Source organism: Otolemur garnettii, unplaced genomic scaffold (genome assembly GCF_000181295.1).
Source record: "Otolemur garnettii isolate 467f Iridium unplaced genomic scaffold, OtoGar3 scaffold00019, whole genome shotgun sequence".
Lineage (NCBI taxonomy): Eukaryota > Metazoa > Chordata > Mammalia > Primates > Galagidae > Otolemur > Otolemur garnettii.
The window spans coordinates 12,475,798-12,494,212 of record NW_003852414.1 but is presented as its reverse complement, the minus strand read 5'-3'; the positions used below and the strand labels follow the sequence as shown (position 1 = coordinate 12,494,212).

General features: G+C 37.3%; 1 protein-coding gene across 14 annotated transcripts in view; it reads left to right on the top strand.

Annotated features, from left to right (window-relative positions):
* MLLT10 (MLLT10, histone lysine methyltransferase DOT1L cofactor) overlaps positions 1–18,415 on the top strand; it is a 204,559-nt gene that overhangs the window by 126,598 nt on the left and 59,546 nt on the right. For 11 of the 14 annotated variants that reach the window (XM_023511344.1, XM_012803354.2, XM_023511343.1 and 8 more), the window contains 2 exons: positions 7,675–7,930; positions 11,437–12,006. In XM_023511344.1, the coding sequence (XP_023367112.1) occupies positions 7,675–7,930; positions 11,437–12,006 (826 nt within the window). Of the gene's footprint in view, positions 1–6,190; positions 6,327–7,674; positions 7,931–11,436; positions 12,007–18,415 lie in introns of all 14 variants that reach the window. The other 3 variants (XM_023511355.1, XM_023511352.1, XM_023511354.1) reach the window with 3 other exon arrangements.

Below are 18,415 nucleotides of genomic sequence, written 5' to 3'. Positions count from 1 at the left end.
CATTGTTGTTTGGCGGGCCCGGGCTGGGGATTCGAACCCGCCACCTTAGGTGTATGTGGCTGGTGCCTTAGCCGCTTGAGCCACAGGCGCTGAGCCTGTTCTTTGCATTTTTATGTGAATTTTAAAATAAGATTGTCAATTTGTAGAAATAAGACTGCTAATGTTTTCACTGGAACTGCATTTTAATCTATCGAACATTTGAGGAAAAATCTCTATTTTAATATTGAGTCTTCTGATCCATAAACATAGTATATCTCTTCAGTTATGTTTATGTCTTCTTTAATTAATTTTAGAAATGAGTGAACAGATGTTGTACATCTTAGTTTAATCTCTGTTTAATCTTTCTCCATGTTGTTGTATTTTCTAAATATTAGTTTCTTTTTTGCTGCTTTTGGATTGAGTGATTTTTTTCTCTTTCTCTTTTTTGTTTCTTTTCTTTCTTTCTTTCTTTCTTTTTTTTTGAGACAGAGCCTCAAGCTGTCCCCCTGGGTAGAGTGCTGTGGCATCAAGAGTGCTGTGGCATCACAGCTCAAGCAATCTCCAACTCCTAGGCTCAAGCTAGTCTCCTGCCTCCGCCTCCTAAGTAACTGGGACCACAGGTGCCCACCACAATGCCTGGCTATTTTTTGGTTGCAGCCATCATTGTTGTTTGGTGGGCCCGGGCTGGATTTGAACCCACCACCTTAGGTGTATGTGGCTGGTACCTTAGCCACTTGAGCCACAGGCACCAAGCCTTTTGTTTCTTTTCTTTTTGAGACAGTCTCACTTTGTCATCTTGAGTAGAGTGCTGTAATGTCATAGCTCACAGCAACCCCAGACTCTTGAGCATAAGTGATCTTGCCTCATCCTCTCAAGTAGCTAGGACTACTGGCGCCTGCCACAGTGCCCACCTACTTTTAGAGATGGGGTCTGGCTCTTGGTCAGGCTGGTCTCGAACTCCTGCACCCACATAACACACCCACCTGGACTCCCAGAGTGCTGGGATTACAGTTGTAAGCATCAAAAATGAATAAGTGAAGACAAAACTAAAACTCCTGTTTTCTATTCTTTACTGATCTAACAGGTAAAATTGTTTGTTTGAATCAGGGATAGCAAGAATGTACATGATTGCTATATATAACACAAATATATATGCTTATTGTATGTGCCTGAAATGAATAACAATGATATAAGGAATAGGAGGGCAGAATTAGCACCATGTGTTATTAACAGGGACTTGCAGTGCACAGGAATTAGTGTAGTGTTATTTGAAAGAGGACGTGAGTTACTCACAAAGTTTAGATGACAAAACAAAGAACAAAAAGAAGGGCAATGAACAGGTGGGGCACAGTGACTGACTCATGCTTGTAATCCTAGCACTCTGGGAGGCCCAGGCAGTGGCTTGCTTGAAATCAGGAGTTTTCTCAATTTTTATCTTTTGTATTTTACTAATATCTCCTGATTTTTTTTTTTCTTTCACCAACTTAACTTTGAGGGGTTTTTTGTTTGTTCTGTTATTTTCCTGGTTTATCAAAGTAGAAGCTGATGACATTTGAGAACATTTTTCTGATATAGGCATTTGAAAAATTAAACTTTACTTTTTTTTTTCCTTTTTGATACAGTCTCTGTTACCTCTGTTACGTTGTGATATCATCTAACTCTTTGGATTGAGATCCTCTTGACTTAGCCTCCTGAATAGCTGGGACTACATGACTGGCTAGTTTTCTATTTTAGTAGAGACAGGGATTTACTCTTGCTTAGGCTAGTCTTGAACTCTTGATTTCAAGCAATCTACTGCCTGGGCCTCCCAGAGTGCTAGGATTACAAGCATGAGCCACTGTGCCCCACCTGTTCATTGCCCTTCTTTTTTTTTCTTCGTTTTGTCATCTAAACTTTGTGAGTAACTCACGTCCTCTTTCAAATAACACTACACTAATTCCTGTGCAGTGCAAGTCCTTGTTAATAACACATGGTGCTAATTCTGCCCTCCTATTCCTTGTATCATAGGTATCATTCATTTCAGGCATATATAAGCATATATATTTGTGTTATATTTAACACATGTACATTGTTGCTATTGTTGGTTTGAACAAACAGTTTTTACCTTTTAGATAAGTTAAGAATAGAAAACATAAAAGTTTTAGTTTCGCTTTCACTTATTCATTTTCTGATGCCCCTCTTTTCTTCATATAGGTCCAAGGTTCTCACATACCATTTTCCTTCTCTCTGCAGAACTTAGTTTTTTTCCCTCTATTAAGGGGATGGGATGTCTAGAGTGGCCTTAAGTTATACATTCCCTTTTGCCCAGGTCAGTTAGACTCAGAGAAAACTGCTGCAGATGGTTAAATATAGTAGAATCTATGTAAATTGACTACCCAAGGGATTGTAACAAATTGTCAACATATGGAAGTGGTCAACATAAGGAACTAGGCTTTAGTACACATGGTGCCTGTCCAGTGTATGAAAATTAGGCCAACTTAAGGAGATGGTGTGGTCATTGTAGGCTGGTGGCCAACTATGGAGGTTCTACTGTAGTTTCTCCTGAGGGCAGGCCTTGTTGAGAAAAACAAAAGTCTGGCTATTTCAGATGGTTCTTTTTCTCTGCTGTGGTGGGAAGTTTTGGGAGATCTTTCTCCGGGGTCACTGTGTTCACCTGCTAGAGCTCTTGGAGGTAAAACTCACAAAAGGATGGCCACCCCCCTCTCCCATTCTATCCACCCTGCCCTGGGCTATGCTGCTTGTGCAGTACCAAGCTGTCAGTGTTCTATCAATTGGATGGATCAGTTGTTTAGTCTTAGCTTGAAGTTTCTTTCCCATACTTGTAATCCCTTTGTGTCTTTGTATTTAAAATGGATGTCTTGAGGCAGCACTTAGTTGAGTCTTGAGTTTATTAAATCATTGCTACAATCTTTATACCTTTTTGTTTTTTGTTGTTTGTTTTTCGAGACAGGGTCTTAACTCTGTTGCTCTGGGTAGAGTGCTATGGCATCATTATAGCTCACAGCAACCTCAAATTCTTAGGCTCAAGAGATCCTCTTGACTAAGCCTCCCCAGTAGGTGGGACTACAGGCACCCCTAAAGATGCCAGGCTAGTTTTCCTATTTTTAGTAGAGATGGGGTCACACTCTTGCTCAGGCTGGCCTTAAGCAGTCCACCTGCTTCATCCTCCCAGAATGCTAGGATTACAGCAGTCTTTATGTTTTAAGTGGGGTATTTAGAGAACTTACATATGATGTGATTATTTATGTTTATATTTTAATGTAAGATGGCTAATCCTTTTTCTTTTCCCCCATCTTTCAGTTTGTTTTTTCCTTCCTCCCTCTCTTCTTTGTTTCCTCCTTCTTTCCTCCCTCTGTTGTATTTTGAACTTTTTTTTTCTTTTTTTGGAGAGAGAGTCTCACTTTATCACCCTCAGTAGAGTGCTCATAGCAACCTCCAACTTCTCCCGAGCAGCTGGGACTACAGGCGCCCACCATAACGCCCAGCTATTTTTTTGTTGCAGTTTGGCTGGGGTCAGGTTTGAACCTGCCATCCTCAGTATATGGGGCCAGCACCCTACCCACTGAGCCACAGGCACCACCCCCTCTGTTGTATTTTGGATTATAATTCCATTTTGTCTGATTTACAATAATCCTTTATTGTACTACTATTTGATTGCTTTCAAGATTATAGTATAGCATCCTTAACTTAGCAGAGTTTACATTCATGCAATATTATATATTTCACTTTTTTTTTTGAGACAGAGCCTCAAGCTGTCACCTTGGGTAGAATGCTGTGGCATCACAACTCAAAGCAACCTCCAACTCCTGGACTTAAGCCATTCTCTTGCCTCAGCCTCCCAAGTAGCTAGGACTACAGGTGCCCGCCACAGCTCCTAGCTATTTTTTGGTTGTAGTTGTCATTGTTGTTTGGCAGGCCCAGGCTGGATTTGAACCTGGCAGCTCTGGTATATGTGGCTGGTGTCCTAGTTGCTTGAGCTATAGGCACCGAGTCTATTTCACTTATTTTATAAGAACTTTATAGCTACATACATCCATTTCTACCTACTTTTGGTTTCATGGTGCTATTTTCTAATTAAAAAATAATTTGTGTATGTGTTCTAAATCTTACAATTGTGATTACTTTTGCTCTAAGTAAATCATCTATCAGTAATGAAAAATCTTTCTTATGTATAGTTTTACTATTTTATACAGTAGTGTCCCCTCTTATCTGAGGTTTAACTTTCTGTGGTTTTCACTTACCTGTAATCAAGTGAGGTCTGAAAATATTAAATGGAAAATTCCAGAAATAAACAATTACAGTTGTAAATTGCACACCATTGTGAGTGATGTGATGAAATCTTGCACCATCCTCTTTTGTCTCTTACAGGACAAGAGTCATCTCTTTGTCTAGTGTATCCACATTGTATACACTACCCGCCTCTTACTGTGTAGAAAAAACATAGTGTATATAGGATTTGCCATTTGCTGTGATTTCAGGCATCTACTGTGGTGGGTATTAGAACTTACCCTTTAAGGGTAAAGGATGGAGTGGGGACCACAGCACTGTATTTATGTTCTAGTGGTCCTCATCCCTCTTTATAGATCTGCGTTCCATTTGTTGTTTTTCTTCTGCCTAAAAGACATCTTTTAGCATTTATTATAGTGTTGGGCTACTGGTGATTGGTTCTTTTAACTTTTATATCCAAAAAGCTGTTTGTTTTGCACTTGTTTTGAAAGATATTTTAGCTGGCTGTGGAGTCCTAGATCAGAAAAACAGTTTTGTTTCTTTTAGTACTTTCCTGTTTTCTAGGGAAATAATTTGATTTCATCCATATCTTTGTTTTTTTAATCATACAAGACATCATTTAAGAAATCTTCAGTTCTGGCTTGGCGCCCATAGCTCAGTGGTTAGGGTGCCATCCACATGTACCAGGGCTGGTGGGTTCGACTCCGGGCTGGGCCTGCTAAAAGCCCTGACAACAACACAAAAAATAACTGGATGTTGTGGCAGGTGCCTGTAGTCCCAGCTACTTGGGAGGCTGAGGCAAGAGAATCGCTTAAGCTCAAAAGTTGGAGGTTGCTGTGAGCTGTGACTCCATAGTACTCTACTGAGGGCGACATATTGAGACTCTGTCTCAAAAAAAAAAAAAGAACCTAGCTGTCTGTTTGTTGCAAATTAATGTTGTTGATTTGGTATGTTGGTGTTGCATCGTACCTGAGGATTAATAATTGTAGTTTACTATGAAACCAAAATTATACATTCTAAATTATCTTTAAAAAGTTTCGTTATATTGCTGTAAATCACAGTATGGAGCAAAGTATTTATGCACTGCTTTAGAGACTTCCAGTACAGCCAAATATCCAGTTTTATCTCTAGTGGAAAAGAACAGAAAGGCCATATATTCTTCAGTTGAGTACCAAATGAAGTAGTTTGCATATTATAGTCCAATTTGCATGAAAAATAAGTATTTTTAAATACTAGAATTATACTCAGAGCAGAGAGATGCTTATAATGTGAGAGGCATTTAGGATGTGAAACTGAGGAATCGACAGATTTTGTGAATTTAGTGTTTGGCTTACTCCTGTGCCTTTTTCAGCCTTCTGCCAACTCTTCTGCTCTCCTTTTTCCTCTTTCCTTCTCGATTTTGAGTGATTCTATGTTTATAATGGAATTGCCCAGTGCCATATTGTCTCAACAGCACATCATAGAGCTAGTCCCTTCCCCAGACCAAGTACTTTTTCATTTTCAAATTTGCAGTTAAAGTAGAGATCTCTCTTTGAATGAAACCACATAGCTTTTTGGGGGGTGGTCATATAATTCTTTTACATTGTTATCTTCATCTTCATTATTTTCATATTAAGAGTCTGATTTCCTTTTAAACTTAAGTGCGAAATGAAAAGATATTCAGTTACGGTTTTATTCAGTATGATTTTCAATTTGATTGTTGCATTCATTGCTTTCTTTATAATACTGTTTCTTCCAAATGTCATGTTTTCATTGGTTTTACGGACAGGTATATATTAATACCTTAGGAGGTAAGCAGGACATTCCGTTAAATAAATGGGAAAAATGACCATCCCTAATTTAGATCATCGCGTGGAAATGAATAGCATATTTCCATTTGTAGCACTCCACCAGTTTTCTCTCCATCCTTTATTTGATACATGAACAAAGTACATGAGTGAAGAACACCACTGTGTTTTCTTAGATGACTTTTAAACTTCACTAGGTCATACAAGGATCAGATGTGAGAGGAGTGGAGAACCTCAGGATCAACTCAAGTAATTGGAAAAAATATTTGAAAAATGAGGTGGGGTAGTTTCCAAATTGACCTGCCCAGCATGGAAAAGGTTCATGTTTCTAAAGTAAGCCATGAAGTTTCATCAGCTTAAATGTGATTGGTTTGTTAAATGGGATTTTTTTTTCCTTTCAAACTTACTTTGAATCTTTTGTTGTTTGTGGATTGTAGTTTATTAGAATAGTGATTTTTTTTTTTTAATGAAATTATGTTTTGTATTTGATGATAAAAATCTGTTGGCAGTGAGATGATGGGCTGGGGGTGGCTTCTGGGGACAAGTAGCAGAAAAGTAGTATTTGATTTTCAAAACATTCTGACAACTTTTATTCCCTTTTAAACTTTGGTTTTGCTAAAAAGACAAGCCATTTTGAAAATCAATTTTATTATCATGTTCTCATTTTTCAAATTTATCTGATTGTACTGAGTGGTGGCTATATGTGGGAAATTTCTCTTTTGCATATTTTCAGTTTTTTTAAATTTTTATATCAGATTTTAGATAGATGCAATACAAAATTATTCATTTATTTATTCAGCAAAAATGTAGTACCAGTAATATATGATGTAGGTAGTGGATTTAGTGGCAACATCAAAAATGTCTGCCCCTGTGGATCTTAGAATTCTTTAATTTTTAAGCATGTTGATAAATGTAGTATAACCATATAGTAAACTTTCATAGTCACTTGATTTGCCATTATTTGGGCATAGCTAATATAAAAAATGATTACTAAAAACTACAAACTAATTGTTGAAAGAATCTTAATCTGGATGAATAGAATGATAATTTTAGGGATAGTCATAAAAATCTTAACTTTGCAATATACAAGTTTTTTCTTTATGTAATATTTGGAAAAAATGATTTCTTTTCAAAGGCTTTCATCTGTTTATTTGAAAAGGAGCCTTCACCTCAATTCTTTAAAAGTTCATGCTCTCTCCTATTCTAGAGACTTAAAATGTCATGAATAGTCAGTCTTCCCGTGGATTTGTAGCGCCATCCTTCTGATTGTTGCCTTTCTGTGTTGAACGTGAAAGCTTATTTAAATTTCATGTCTAGGGTATAGTATGTTCTTATTCAAAATGATGTTGCTGGAGAAATAAGTACCTTCAGTATTGCTGTGTGTCACTTAATAGATATGACTAATACATACTTTTATTAATTGCTGCAATTTGGTCCTCAAACAGCCATCCTATAAAGTACCTATACTTTTTTTGAGAAAAAGAAAAGTAGTTATAATAGACTTTGATTGTTTTTATGTGCTTTTCTTAGGTGAACTAATAATATTTTTAGAACCAAAACTTTGTTTTATCTCACAAATCCAATAATTATTTATTATTCTTATTGTCATCTGTTGTTTTCTGTAATCAAAATGTAATCAGTTCTTTTTCCTTTTACTTCCTTTTTTGAATCGAAATGTTAGACTTACACAAGCACTAGCAACAACTCTATATCTGGATCACTGAAGCGCTTGGAAGATACTACAGCACGATTTACAAATGCAAATTTCCAGGAAGTCTCTGCACATACCTCTAGTGGAAAAGATGTTTCAGAGACTAGAGGGTCAGAGGGCAAAGGGAAGAAATCTTCAGCTCACAGCTCAGGTCAAAGGGGAAGAAAGCCTGGTGGTGGAAGAAATCCAGGAACAACTGTGTCAGCAGCTAGCCCCTTTCCACAAGGTATCATTTATGATGCTTTAGTTAAAATACTTGTTCTTAATGATGGTCAGTAGTAGTTATGTTTTATGAAAGTATTTATTTTTTACTCTTAACTAATAGATATTCTAGATTATCTAGAATGTATGTGTGATTAGTTGCAATAGTAGGATTACTTCAGAGACTACTGCTTCCTGCTAAAATGTTTTTGGGACTTTTACTTTCTTTGTATATTACAATTTCTGCTCCCAAAATTGATCAATTTTTTAAGTAGATAAGGTATAAGCTTAAGATTGAGGAGAAAAACAATAAAGCTGGAGTTTTTCTTTCTGTTCTGTAAAGCAGTTTTCCTTTTCTATAAGTTTTTAAATTCACTTTTCCTAATTAAACATTAAAAACAGTTAAGGTAGACAAATTCTGAGGAATTTTTAGGGAATCTAAATAGGTCTTAGTAAATAATAGTTGTTGATGAATAACTCATTTATTATAAAAGTTGAAGTTTAAAGTAGAGTTTTGGCTGTTATATTTATATGATGCCTAGTTAAATTTGAGTTTCTGATAAACAATGAATATTTTGGTATAAGTATGTCCTGAATATTACAGGAGATAAACTGAAAGGTAATTTAGCTGAAAATCAAAATTAATTGGGCATGCTGTATTTTATATTTCAGTTGGTTTTATGGAGAACAGAATAACTCAGGTAAACTTTAGCATACACTAATTTTATGTTCTGGGTTTCTAATTTGTATAATTTTTAATGTGAACATAAATATTTTGAGAAATAGAAACGTTAAAGTTTTAGGAGGAATCTATATCAGTAAAATATACAATAAATGCCCTCCCTCTCTCCCCTTAGATTTAACTCTCAGAGTAAAGGAGGAAAAAATTTTTTTACCCCCTTTCAAGCTTCTGTTAATAACAAAACTTATACCCCAAATTTAGAAAGATACAATTTTAATTTGTAGAGAGAGTGCTTAGTCTGCTGACCTTTCATTAAAATATATATCATACAAAGTAGTTATTTTGGGCTTGAAGGTTTTCAAGTCCTGTAGACTTTGTATATGTATGTGCCTTATGTGTATATCAAAAGATTATACAAATAGAAAAGGTTAAAACACCAGATGTACTGTTTTACATTACCAAATTTTTAGAATTTGTATTTGTGGGGTTTTTGTGGAGATAGTGTCTCACTCTGTTGGCCTAGGCTAGAGTGCCATGCTGTCAGCATAGCTCACAGCAACCTCAAACCCCTGGGCTTAGGTGATCCTCCTGCCTCAGCCTCCCAAGTTTTTGGGGCTACAGGTGCCTACCACAACGCCTGGCTAATTTTTCTATTTCTATTTTTATTTTTTTTACGAGAGATGGAGGCTTAGTCTTGCTCAGGTTGGTCTTGAACTCTTGAGGTCAAAGGATCCTTCTGCCTCGACCTCCCAGAGTACTAAGATTACAGGAGTGAGCTAGGATTATAGATGTGAGCCACCATGGCCAGCCTATATTTGTCACTTTTATATTGCTTTGGAAAACAAAAGAAATAGTAACACCGTCATCAGTCTTTAATAGAGCTTCATTCACATTTTGAATGTGGTATTAGCAGAGCTCAGTCAATGCTTCTATAAATGAGACCTGATTTTTTACTTTTTTTTTTTTTTTGAGTTTTTACTGAGAATTACTAATCCACATAGAAAAGAAATACCCCACTTTGTTGAACTTCTCATCATTGACTTTTTTTAGCCTCTATTAAGACATGGTAGAGAATGTGTTATGTTTTCGTATCTGAGATAATCTATAAAAGTTTTAAAAGTTGAGATTTAAAGATAGGGTATTTAAGATAATTGGTTAGTTTTTTTCATAGCAAGAAGTATATGAACTTTAGAAAAATACACATAAGTATTACATATACTAAATATTTAAAAGTAAGTATTATACTGTAGTGAGCTTTTAACACCAGCTGTAAAAAAAAAAAAAAAATAAGGGTAGAAGAAAGCAGATGCTAACAGATCAGAATGGATAATAAAGAACTTCTAATAGCTGCAAATTATGTGGTGAATTGTAGTTATCTTTAAATGATTGATGTTATATAAATGGCTCCTTAATATGTATGTTTTTCCGTATAGACATAGCCTAAAACTGCCTGCATAGGTATAAATAATTTTATAAATTAATAAACCAGAGGCACTCTTGAAAGAGTTAAGTTTTAGAACTATTGACTTTTTTTTTTAAATCATTTCAGAGGAAGCTAAAATTAAAAAATTAAAACCTTGGGACTTTAATTAAAAAGGTATTCTTTCTTATGTGTGAAGAAAAAAAGTCTTTGTAAATAGGTGAATTTATATGTGATTACTTGTGAATATGCAATAAAAGTTAACCTCTAGCCTGAAATTTATTTTCTACTCCAGTAAAACAATATATTTGGAGTTTTTGTTTCCAGAAACTTAAGCTAAAATAAGACATAGTTTAGTTTTATTATGAGGCATAATAAATGTGTGGTCATGAATGAGTCTAAAAACTTGTTACTTTAACCTGGCACACATGGATAGGAGTTAATGAAATGAGATGGTGGACCAAACTCTTTTTTTTCATCCCATAACATATTAATTTTCCATCAGACAACTAAGAACTTGGAGGTTTCTATATCTCATTATAATATGGTGGGCTGCTAATGTTCTTTAAAGAGTAGGGAGAGAATAGCACTTGTGACTAGTTTCTTTATGCACCTCCGTGGAAAGCAAACTGGGAGAATGTATACATTAGATTACATCTGATCATTCTTTGATGAAATCTGTGTTTTGTTAGGGGTAGATTCACCTGAACAATGAGAATCGCTAGTATGTCTTAAAGTTAAAACCTAGAACTCACAACCTAGAAAAAAATCTTTAGGTTCTTTTTGTATGTTGGAAACATTTATAATCATATATTTAATATTTTAAAAAGAAGTAGTTCCTCAGACATTCAGAGTCGGATTGTAGTTTTTTGAGATGTCTCCTTTACTGACTGTCTAAAGGAGGTTGCTGTCTTTAGTTCTGCCTCAGGCATACCTGAGGTGTTTGGGGGAGAACTGAGGAATTCGGCTATGGTAAAAGGTAGGTTCAATAAACCACATCTCATATTGTAGTAATTGTGTAAAGTTAAAGCCTACAATTCAAGAGTCAATATTTAATAGTGCCTATAAAATGACAAGTGTTTTTAAAAGATAGTTTTAGAAAGCTGGGCGTTGTGGCAGGCGCCTGTAGTCCCAGCTATTTGGGAGGCTGAGGCAAGAGAATCGCTTGAGCCCAAGAGTTGGAGGTTGCTGTGAGCTTGATGCCACAGCACTCCACCGAGGGCCACAAAGTGAAACTCTGTCTCAAAAAAAAAAAAAAAAAGATAATTTTAGAGGTAAACTTTTCAAATCTAGCTTGGTATATAGTGATGTAGTTATTAATATATTTTTTTTACCCGCTCTTCTCTTTGATGATTATATCACGTCTGCTGCTCGTGGGAACTTTTGCATCCACTTTTTTTCTTTTCCTATTCCATTTTTTTCACTACAGGCAGTTTTTCAGGAACTCCAGGCAGTGTAAAATCATCTTCTGGAAGTTCAGTGCAGTCTCCCCAGGATTTCTTGAGCTTTACAGACTCAGATCTGCGTAATGACAGTTATGCTCACTCCCAGCAGTCATCATCAACCAAAGATGTACATAAAGGAGAGTCTGGAAGCCAGGAAGGGGGGGTAAATAGTTTTAGTTCCTTAATTGGTCTCCCTTCGACCTCAGCTGTTATTTCACAGCCTAAAAGCTTTGAAAGTTCACCTGGAGATTTGGGTAATTCCAGCCTTCCTACAGCAGGATATAAGCGGGCTCAGACTTCTGGCATAGAAGAAGAAACTGTAAAGGAAAAGAAAAGGAAAGGAAATAAACAAAGTAAGCACGGGCCTGGTAGACCCAAAGGAAACAAAAGTCAAGAGAATGTTTCTCATCTCTCGGTTTCTTCTGCTTCACCAACATCATCTGTAGCATCAGCTGCAGGAAGCGTAACAAGCTCTAGTCTTCAGAAATCTCCTACATTACTCAGGAATGGAAGTTTACAGAGCCTTAGTGTTGGCTCCTCTCCAGTTGGTTCAGGTAGGGATTGCCTATTATTTTTGTCTCTTACTTCCACCACTACCCTTCTCCCCCCCAAACCCAAGTTTCATTTTATTATGATAATACTTTGTATTACTAAGTGACAATTAAGGTGACATTTCTTAATTTCCTTGTTTTTTGATGAAAAAAATAAAGATGTCTTATGATCTCAGAAAGACAATTTGGTGTTTGGGGAAGATGTTTGGAACTAATTTTAAACTAAATGTAGAATCAAAAGTCTATGGCTAGCCATTACTTACGAAACACGTAGAATTTGTTTCCTATTTTTGTTTTGCATGTATAGTATTTTTAAAGCCAACCCAGAATTCACATTTAAGATGTGAGAAGTTATGCACTTTGTTTTTGGTTGGTGTAGGTTTTGGATTTTTTATTTTTTTGAGACAGAGTCTTACTATGTTACCCTTGGGAGAGTGCTGTGACATCACAGCTCACAGCAATCTCAAACTCTTGGGCTTAAGCTATTCTCTTGCCTCAGCTTCCCAAGGAGCTGGGACTTCAGGTGCCCGCCACAACGTCTGGCTACTTTCTGGTGCAGTTGTCTTTGTTATTTAGCTGGCCTGGGCCAGTTTTGATTCCAGCAGCCTTGGTGTATGTGACCGGCTCCATAACCACTGTGCTATGGGTGCCCAGCCTTTTGTTTTGTTTTTTGAGCTCCCTTTCTCTAAACTTCATTTTTAATAACAGTTCCTTGTACAAATATTACTTGAATTACTCTATCTGAAACATTTTTCAATTAGTGAAAAATGATTTAAATATATGGAATTTAGCAATCACATTTTATTTCAGAAGATACCCGAAAGGATTTCATTTTATTTTCAAGTATGTTTAATCATTTTACCATTGCTTGGTGATTTTTGTTTTTTTAAATTTTTCCTGAGACGGGGTCTCATTCTGTTACCCAGGCTACTAGAATGCAGTGGTATTATCATAGCTAACTGTAGTCTTCCAACTCCTGGGCTCAACTGATCTCCTGCCTCAGCCTCCCAAGTCAGCTGGGACTATAGGTGTATACCACCATGCCCAGTTTTTTAACTTTTTGTTGAGATGGAGTCTCGCTGTTGTCCAGCTGGTCTTGAACTCCTGGACTCAAGTGATTCTCCCACCTCAGCCTCCCGTAGTGCTAGGATTATAGGTGTCAGCCACCCTACCCAGCTGTCATTGCTTTTAATGTTGTTATTCATGCCACTGGGCTGCTTCTATAACCTGCAATTTGTATTATGAATATTATTTTCAATTTTTATAAAGTTCTTGGAAATGCATGTTTTTAACAGACTCTTAAAAGTTTTGACGTTAACTTAAATGATAACATTTATCTCTTAAATTGCCTTTTTTTTTGAGACAGTCTCAAGCTGTTGCCCTGGGTAGAGTGCCATGGCGTCACAGCTCACAGCAACCTTAAACTCCTGGGCTTAAGCTGTTCTCTTGCCTCAGCTTCCCAAGTAGCTGGGACTACAGGTGCCTGCCATAATGCCCGGCTTTTTTTTAGTTGCAATTGTCATTGTTGTTTTAGCTGGCCTGGGCTGGGTTCCAACCCACCAGCCTTGGTGTATACGGCCAGTGTCCTACTCACTGAGTATAGGCACCATCCTCTTAAGTTGCATTTTGAATGTTTTTCTTTTTTTCTTTTTTTAGAGACAGAGCCTCAAGCTGTCCCCCTGGGTAGAGTGCTGTGGCATCACAGCTCACAGCAACCTCCATCTCCTGGGCTCAAGCAAGTCTCCTGCCTCTGCCTCCCAAGTAGCTGGGACCATAGGCGCCTGCCACAACGCCCGGCTATTTTTGGTTGTCATTGTTGTTTGGTGGGCCCAGGCTGGATTCGAACCTGCCACCTTAGATGTATGTGGCTGGCGCCTTAGCCACTTGAGCCACAGGCCCTTAGCCTGAATGTTTTTTTTTTTTTTTTTTTTTTTTTAAGACAGAGCCTCAAGCTGTCCCCCTGGGCAGAGTGCCGTGGCATTACAGCTCACAGCAACCTCCAACTCCTGGGCTCAAGCGAGTCTCCTGCCTCCGCCTCCCAAGTAGCTGGGACCACAGGCGCCCGCCACAACGCCTGGCTATTTTTTGGTTGCAGCCGTCATTGTTGTTTGGCGGGTCCGGGCTGGGGATTCGAACCCGCCACCTTAGGTGTACGTGGCTGGCGCCTTAGCCTGTTGAGCTATAGGCGCCGAGCCCTGAATGTTTTTCTTTATTAAATTTATTGCCAAGTATTTTATTATACTTGATGATGTACATTTGATGATATTAAATTTATTGCCAAGTATTTTATTATACTTGATGATGTACATTTGATGATGTACATTTTGAATTTTAGATACATGTTTTTCAATACATGTTAATTGTAAACCTCACCTCTCTTTTGGTTTTAGATTTTTTTTTGAGATAGTCTCACTTTGTCACCTTCCGTAGAGTGATATGATATCCCAGCTCACAGCAACTGCCAGCTCTTGGGCTCAGGTGATTCTCTTGCCTCAGCCTCCTGAGTAGCTGGGACTACAGGTGCCCGCCACAGTGCCCGGCTATTTTTTTGTTGCAATTTGGCCAGGGTTGGGTTCAAACCCACCACCCTTGGTATATGGGGCCAGCACCCTACTCATGAACCATAGGCATTGCCTTGGTTTTAGATTTCTGATGGTTGAAATAATGAGACTTTAGCTAAGATAAACTATTATGAATTGATCATATCAGTTTTATTAGTTACTGGGGAGAGTAGGTATTAAAATGATATGGAACAGTAATAAGTACAATGTAATGAAGACTATTCATATATTTCATAAATATAGGATATTTGTTTTTTTATAGATTTTTTTTTACAGTATTAACTTTAGTAAACCAAGAGAAGAAAGCATATGTAAGGGTCAAGTGTGAGAACTATAACTACCTTTTCTTGTGTGACTGCTTCATATTTTTTACCTCATTTAACAATAGTCACATAAAGTAACATCCCCATTTTATAGCTAGTGATACTGAGGCTTTGAAAGGTAAAATAATTTGCCCAAGATCACATAGCCAGGGATTTTTTTCTATTTCTGGTGACTAGCTTAAGTGCCTGTGATAGAACTATGTGCTAGACTTTTTTGAGAAATGAGTGGAGTCCATAGAAGGGTGAGATGTTTCTAGAGGATTTATCTGTCTTAACATTATGTGCTTTTTTTATTGGGACTCTTTTTGTGCTCTGCCTCCCTGCGTAGTTCCGTGTCCACCAGATGTTGACGGTACCTCGCCATCACCTTGACCTCACTCACAGTAATGATCAAAAATGCCTCCAGGCATTGTTAAAATTGTTAAATGTACCCAAGGGGCCAAAATCACCTCTGGTTGAGAACTGCTCAAAAGTGGGAAAAATTAGTTGTAGTGAGAAAGAGGTTCATTAAAAAGTTTTAAATACATTGCACATTTGAATATACATTTTTTATTTATATGTTTCCTTCGAGACCTGAAGGTCTGACCCCTCTTGTCACAAAAAGTAAATTTGACAGATTTACTCAGAAAAAATTGAGTTCCTGATCATTTTTAGTAAGAGGTATAGTAATCAGCTGAATACCTTACAGAGAAGATTAAGCCTAAATTTGCTTTTGTGTAGAGAGGTCTTGACTGATTTCCTATAGTTTTGAAGCATAGTCTGAGGATTTCTGAATTTCAGAAATTATATTAGTATAGTTATTTCAAATATACATCTAGTTTTTTTACCTGTTACAGATTTGTGGGAAATTTTTGGTATGGGAAATCCACACTCCTTACAAGATGCTTACTTTCAGAGGGTAGTGTTTGTTGTACAATATAGGGCAGAAAAAATTGGATTTTTATTTCTTTTTACCTTGCCATTATATAAACATAGTAATTTAGGGGGAAATTACCATAAGTATTATTTCACACAAAAAATGACTTAACAGGCTTGGCGCCTGTGGCTCAAGCGGCTAAGGCACCAGCCACATACATCTAAGGCGGCGAGTTTGAATCCAGCCTCGGCCTGCCAAACAACAATGATGGCTGCAACCAAAAAGAAAATAGCCAGGGATTGTGGTGGGCGCCTGTGGTCCCAGCTACTTGGGAGGCTGAGGTAAGAGACTTGCTTGAGCCCAGGAGTTGGAGGTTGTTGTGAGCTGTGATGCCACAGCACTCTACCCAGGGGGACAGCTTGAGGCTCTGTCTCAAAGAACAAAAAAGACTTAACAAATTTAGCTTGACAAGAATTTTTTTAATTGTGCTAAAAATCACTCTGAAGATTTTATGTGTCTTGTGAAAGCTATAATTATGGAATAACCTTACTTAAATCTTTTTGAGATAGTATATTCTTTAATTGTACACATTTTAATAACAGTTTTATGATTAGATCAGAGCATTTTCCTATTGATAAACTTAGTAGTAAAAAGCTTATCCTTACCTAGAAGAATCTTGGCTAAATGCTATAAATATTTAGGGATTATGCCTTCTTAGCCATGGAAAGTTAAGAATTGCTAGTTGTTGATGAACACTTAGGATGTGCCATATGTACATTGTGTTAAATGCTTAAGAAGCATTAACTGTTACTATTCATTATGTAGAACCAGAAACTGAGACAGAAAATTCCCAAAACTATTAACTGGTAGAGGTATATGTTTTGCCTGAGCTCTTTAAAATTTTTTTTATATTTAATTTAATCTCATATTTTATATTTTTATGTTATTTTATTTTTTGGAGTCAGAGTCTTACTCTGTTGCCCAGCCTAGAGTCCCATGGTGTCAACCTATCTCATAGCAGCTTCAAGCTCCTTGGCTCAAGCAATCCTCTTGCCTTAGTTTCCCAAGTAGCTGGAACTACAGGTTCCTGCCACGGTGCCTGACTAATTTTTCTTTCTTACTTGTTTTCTTCCTCTTCTTTTTTTTTTCTTTTTTAGTGGAGACAAGGTCTTGCTCTTGGTTAGGCTGATCTTGAACTTCTGAGCTCAAAGGATCCTCCCACTTCAGTCTCTCAGAGTGCTGGGGTTACAGGCATTGAGTCACCTCACCCAGCCTGAGCTATTTAATTATAAAATTCAACCATTGTGGCTGGGCACAGTGGCTGCTCACGCCTGTAATCCTAGCACTTGGGTTGCTGAGGCGGGCGGCTTGCCTGAGCTCACAGGTTTGAGACTAGCTTGTGCCAGAGCAAGGCCTCATCTCTAAAAATAGCTGGGTGGGCACCTGTGGTCCCAGCTATTTGGGAGGCTGAAAGAGAATAGCTTGAGCCCAAGAGTTTGAGTTTGCTGTGAGCTATGACACCACAGCACTTTACCGGGGATGACAAAGTGAGACTCTGTCTCAAAAAAAAAGTGGGGGGGGGCGTTTGGCAGTTATGGTTCAAAGGAATAGGATGCTGGCCCCATATACCAGAGGTGAGGGGGTTCAAACCCTGCCCTGGTTAAAAAAAAAAAAAAAATTGAACAGTCATTTGGTGATGAGAATGTAAAGCCATTCTAATATGTTAGTCATATTTCAAGCAAAGGGGGGCCATGAGCAAATTTGAAACAGTAACTTTCAACAGTATCATTTCCTCCTGTTATCAAAAAGTTAATTTTTCCTTTGGATTAATTTTAAATTGAGAAATCATTTAGTAATGATTGGTTCTAGGACCTTCTTAAAAGTCTGGGAGGGATGCTCAAGGCAGTGAGATAAAATGGCATAGTACTTGCACATAACCAGTGTACATACTTATGTACTTTAAAGCATCCTTAAATTACTTTTAATACCAACACGGTGTAAATACTATGTGAATAGTTGTTAGATTTGTATAGGGAATGATGACAAGAAAAAAGTCTGTATATGCTCAGCACATATGTTTCTATTCAGGGTTGGTTGAATTCACAGATATTGAACCCCTTGGATACACAGGGCAACCGCATTACATATATTATATCATTAATGCTCAATACTAATTTTCTTTAATGATAGGCCGGTAATTTAGTAATGGTGAAAGTGACCTTTGTATGTGCCCAATGGTCATGATGTTAGCCTGTAATATCCATTGTACTGTGCAATACCAGCTCCTGAGGTTAGGGGCTATGTTACCACTGCATTCCCATGGCCAGCACAGTGCTTTGAACATAATAAATGCTGAACATGCTTAAAAAAAAAAAAAAGAATGGATATTATCAGTACTCTCTTGGGTGAATATCATGTGGTTAATAATAACCTGTATGATTTTGTACTTGCTTTCCAAGTGTTTATAGCCAAGCTGCAAAACAAATCATTTATTTGTAAGGTTTTTCATGTAGTTTTACATGCAGTTTAGGATAAGAAGTGTTATTGTTAGAAAAGACCATGGAGAGATTGACTTCTACTTGACTTTGAAGAAGGCAGAACAAGAAGGCCAGTAATGTGAGAGAAGAAAGTAAAGGTATAGGCTCGGCGCCTGTGGCTCAAGCGGCTAAGGC